This window comes from Cydia fagiglandana, chromosome 8 (genome assembly GCF_963556715.1).
Source record: "Cydia fagiglandana chromosome 8, ilCydFagi1.1, whole genome shotgun sequence".
NCBI classification, from domain to species: Eukaryota; Metazoa; Arthropoda; class Insecta; order Lepidoptera; family Tortricidae; genus Cydia; species Cydia fagiglandana.
Window position 1 is genome coordinate 17812130 of NC_085939.1, and position 5535 is coordinate 17817664.

Consider the following 5535-nt stretch of genomic DNA (forward strand, 5'->3'; position numbering starts at 1 on the left):
AATAATGTTTTTTTAAGGGACCCACTGATTACCAGTCCGCCGGACGATATCGGCCTTTTAAACGCAAAATGTGACTGTTCCAAACAACTCACAGGCTGATATCGTCTGGCAAACTGGTAATCTGTGGGCCCCTTTATATTATATGACCTATTAAAAAAAGAGGGATAAGAGGTAGGTATAATATTCTCAGGTAGAGGGAATATTCACTGAAAAAGAATAATCTGTGGCACATCACTACGAGCAAACGATTAACATTTTATCTAGTACACAGCTAACTCTGGCCAAATGTTGACCGAAATGTACATATCAGTGTTCTTCTTCGTTTTAACCTTAATTAATATAGACGGTGCAATTATAACCAGATATGATGAAAGTGAATGTAACTTGGACCCTCAAATTGTACACGATATAGCATCTTATAAAAATGTGACTCAGATAATTATGGATGAGATTAAGAATAAGGGATTGGGACAGAGAATGTTTGAACAGTAAGTTTGTTAATTTTGTATCAAGCAGAAACGTCTGCAAATGCTATATGGTGGAAATATTCTCTGTATTGCGTAAGGTCTTGGTTGCTCAGATGGCAGAGTACTGGATTAGAGATCCGGTGGTCGTGGGTTCAAGTCCAATACAGTGAATTTTTCCGCTTTTGATATGTTAGTAAGTTTGTTACAGTTTTGTTCATTCGCTCGTTCATTAATAATTGTGTTTTGTTTACCTTTATTTTATCCGACTGGTAAAGAGAGAATAGTGATTTTACAAGTTTAAATACCTATACCCAATTTATGAATGTGATTTTAGCATGTTCTGCAACCAAAACAGATTTAAGTTTTTTATGAATTGAAAAATATTCATACTCCTCCTATTTTACTGAATCTTGTTCTTAGAAATATATGTTCTTTTAAATATCATTCTACGCTGTTTTTTAACTAACTTAGACTTAAAATAAATGAAAAATCTTTCCAGGCAAAGCTCTTTAATTAACATTTTATATTCAAGGTATACTTTATTGATACCGTAAAATATTTAACGCCCGAGAACCGGAATTTAGGACGCTATGAAACCCAATCGTTCCTCTAATGGGCCGTTATATCAAATAGCACTCGATTTAAATTTGATGGGATTATAATAATTTTAATATGTTTCGTGATTTTATGTTTGAAAATTTGGGAAAACTAGAGGGATCACTAGTATATGGGAAACTAATAGATAAGGTAGGGTGGGATGAGACTAATATAGTTTATTTTGCTCGGGGGAAGACAAACAGTATGAGAATTGATAGCCCCGGTGATAGTCTTTTCTTACCTTACCTTACCTTACCCTACCTAATTGAATTTATCAATTAGCTGACCGTAATAACTTCTTACCAACGGGCTCAGTAAAAGACGGGTCAAAAACTTTTTCACCTTAGCAGCTCTAACAAAGGTACTTTTCTACATAAAAAGAGTGAGCAAAATGCGATTTTGCGAGTTAAGGAATTAAATAATCTGTCGCTTGCACAGGACTCAAAATAAGCAGTCTAAGAAATATCAAACTTTGATTTCTTGTTGTACAAATAACTATTTTAGTATGAGATGGTATGAGTTATATAAAGTTACGCGGAACTTTTATTTAACGGAACTTTCCTGTAGACATCATAAAGCCTAATTTTCGTAGTTTTTCGTTATACACATGCTTCTACTTCTCAAAATTTGTATCATGAGTTTAAGAAAATATATGTAGGATATGGAAATAAATTCGCCTTTTATTTATTTATTTAAAAATGTATTGCACCAAATACAAATAAAATTTACAAATGGCGGACTTAATACCTAAAATCATTCTCTACCAGTCAACGATAGGTACGTAGGCTGTTCCATAAGTCTTGCAATGGAAGGAATCTAACAAGCTTTGACATGTATGACTGAGCGTATGGTTATCTGCCACTAATTACAAGTTCTTACATGATGTGTTTGTTGAGCCTGCCAGCAGTGATAGTCGGTAAATAGATCGAAACAATTGTGAAAAGGGTAACCGCGAGTACAGAGTGATTTTCTATTATAATTTCAAACGTGGATTATTTTACCAAGAGTGCCACGAGGGAAATGTTCGGTGCCTTTGGTAAAGAGTGCCCTTCCCTTTCTACCGTATTCAGGTGGTACAAGGAATTTCAAAGAGGCAACTATAATTTAGACGACGACGAAAGACCGGGCCGACCCTTTACAAGCAGGACCCAAGAAAACATAGACGCTGTTAGAAAACTGATAACTATTAATAGGCGAATTACGTGCAGGCAGATTGAGGACTTCTCCACATTAGTGCATCAACACTTAATTCAATTTTACACGAAGACCTACAAGTTAAAAAGTTATGTTCTCTCTGGATCCCTCACCTGGGCAGTTGGCACCTCCACCATCATAACGCTCCTGCTCATCGTGCGATTAGAACTTGGGAGTTTTTGGAGCAATCGGGGCTTACTGTGCTGTACCATCCGTCTTATAACCCCGATCTTGCACAATGCGATTTTGGTCTCTTCCTGCTGATCAAAAGCCAATTAAAAGGACGACGGTTTGCAACTGATGACGAGCTAGTGAGTGCATGGGATGAAGCCTGCGCCACTGTCACAAAGGAGCGATGGAAGGTCATGTTTGATACATGGTTGGAACGCAAGCATAAGTGTATTAACAGTGATGGTTTTTATTTTGAAAAATCTTAATAAGAAGTTACACTTTTGCAAGACTTATGGAACAACCTACGTACAATGTGTTTTTATTATGTGCAATAAAAATTATTAACTTTTGTAATATCCACAGAAAAGCCGATTTTCCCAAACGTTTTTGACCCAAATTTGTAAACATTCGCTTTGGGAGGTCCCTGGTTTAATCCCCAGTAATTGTATGCTGGGACATAACTTTTTTGTATTTTTTTTATTTACTTTTTACTTAAATTTCGTTTTGTTTTTTTGTTATATTGTATGATTGTTCCAGATTTGCAGCGTTTTTGGATAAATTTGGTGCTCGTCCGTCCGGGACACAGACATTGGAGAAAGCTATTGATCATATGATTAATCTAACGAGAGGATATGGAGTAACAGATGTTACCACTGAAGAAGTAGACGTAGGTATCAGAATGAGGGATTACCCATGACTTGTCAGGATTTTTGGTCCTTTGTCAAGATTGCGGGCATAAGACGTCCACTGCTGAACATAGGCCTCCCCCTTGGACCTCCATACGTGCCGGTTGGAAGCGACCCGCATCCAGCGTCTTCCGGCGACATTAACAAGGTCGTCTGTCCATCTTGTGGGTGGACGTCCTACGCTGCGCTTGCTAGTCCGTGGTCTCCACTCGAGCACTTTTCGACCCCATCAGCCATCTTCTCTGCGTGCAATGTGGCCTGCCCAGTGCCACTTCAGCTTGCTAATCCGGTGAAGGGATATTGGGTGCTTTAATATTTTATCGTAGATAACGGTAATTTGTAGATGAGATGTCTGCAGTTACGCCTAAATCCCACAACTCTTTCATACATTTGGTATGGGTCGTGGCAATTACACCGCAGACATATTTTTTTAGAATGACCCATAAAAGCACGCATACCACTACGTTTGTTTGTAAACAAGGAATGGGGAGAAGACTGTCCGTGAAGTATCAAAATTAAAATACCATATGATGAACATTAAATATCATAGGTGCATATACTAGTAGGGTTTAAAAGTGACCAAGGAGGATGTAAGTTAACAAGTGACAAGAAAAAGTTGATTCACATACTTAACAAAATTCTAGTGTGCCTAAAATTACACCCGTAGAACCAACATGTTAATTTCTAAGAATAATTATGTAATACATAAATACATAATTTCTCATAATATATTACAGGCACCACACTGGGTTCGTGGACATGAATCGGTGTCAATGATCTCACCCCGTGAAAAGAACATCGCAGTAATTGGTCTCGGAAGCAGCGTGAGTACTCCAAAGGAAGGAATAATAGCAGAAGCAATCGTCGTCCAGAGCTTTCAAGAACTCGATCAGAAAACTAATGACGATATTAAGGGAAAAATAGTAGTTTACGATGTACCTTACATCAGTTACGGAGACACTGTGCAATATAGATCACAAGGTGCTTCTAAAGCAGCTAAAAAAGGTGCAGTTGCGTCTCTAGTTAGATCAATTACTCCCTTTTCTATATACTCTCCTCATACAGGCGCTCAGTATTATGATGACAAAGTACCAAAAATTCCAGCAGCAGCAATTACTCATGAAGATGCGGATCTGTTATACAGACTTCAGAATGAAGGTGAAAAGATTATTCTGAGAATTAAAATGTTCAGCACATTTGATATGAAAAAGTCACGGAATACCATTATAGATGTAAAAGGTAAAGATCCTGATAAAGTAGTGATTGTCTCTGGACATATTGACAGCTGGGATGTAGGACAAGGAGCCATGGATGACGGAGGTGGAATGATTATCAGCTGGCTAGCACCAATAGCTTTGCACCATTTAAATTTAAGACCAAGAAGAACTTTGCGTGCTATTTTATGGACAGCTGAAGAACCCGGTTTAGTTGGTGCTCAAGCATATTTAAATAAACACATAAATGAGCTTCATAATATTGATTTTATCATGGAATCAGATGAAGGTACTTTTAAGCCTCGTGGTCTAACGGTAGCTGGTTCAAAAGAGGCTAAGTGTCTTATAGCAGAAGTACTTAAACTCTTTTCTCCAATAGACAAATTAAAGGAAAACGACTACCCTGGTTCAGATATAAATTTGATTATCAATAAAGGGGTGCCCGGGGCATCTTTGATGAATGACAATGAGAGATATTTCTGGTTCCATCATAGTGAAGGAGATACATTGAATGTCTTGAATAAGACAGATGTCATTGACTGTGCCGCGTTTTGGACGGCAGTTTCATACGTTATTGCAGATATGGAAAAAGATATTCCTCATAAAAGTAAAGCAGTTTAACTGTTATTAATTCTTTCGTGGGTATTTTAGTCAGAAATGAAGGATAGTCGTCTGACAGTTTTTTTTATTTCCTTATGTTACATGTGCGTATAAGCCTAATCTAAGTGAATTAGAGACGATATTGAAGTTATTGTGGCAAAGTCGGCACATGCTGCAGACAGGTGAAACACAGTGAAACTAAAATAGTAAGTTACAGTACACAAGTTATGCTGGAAGAATGAAAAAGAGAAGTATGGTTATGGAATGTACTTTATGGGTTTCTTTGAGTGTTTTTTTACACAAAATATGATATATTTACTGACAAAGCTTTCATGATTACTACTTTGACGGTACGCATAGATGTCACTACGCCCTCTAAGATGTGTGAATGAACTAAAGAAATAAGAGAAGAATATCACTGTGATCGAGCACTGCCCCGCCACTCAAACGATTGTAAGTAGGTGGCATTCGAGAACGTATGCAGTAAACACTTACAAGACTGCAATAAAAACCAACCTCAGCTATGTTGCGATGATCATTAAGATAAGGGAAACAGACGATAGCGCCATCTAACATACAGGCAGCTGAGCCAGCGACATCTCTCGG

At 37.6% G+C, this 5535-nt stretch overlaps 1 protein-coding gene across 1 annotated transcript; it reads left to right on the plus strand.

Moving 5' to 3' along the window:
• Positions 1 to 276: 276 nt before the first annotated feature.
• LOC134667066 (carboxypeptidase Q-like) lies at positions 277 to 5183 on the plus strand. Its single transcript, XM_063524364.1, has 3 exons — positions 277 to 488; positions 2967 to 3096; positions 3853 to 5183. The coding sequence occupies exons 1-3, from the start codon at positions 286 to 288 to the stop codon at positions 4948 to 4950; spliced, it is 1431 nt and encodes a 476-aa protein (XP_063380434.1). The 5' UTR covers positions 277 to 285; the 3' UTR covers positions 4951 to 5183.
• Positions 5184 to 5535: the final 352 nt, after the last annotated feature.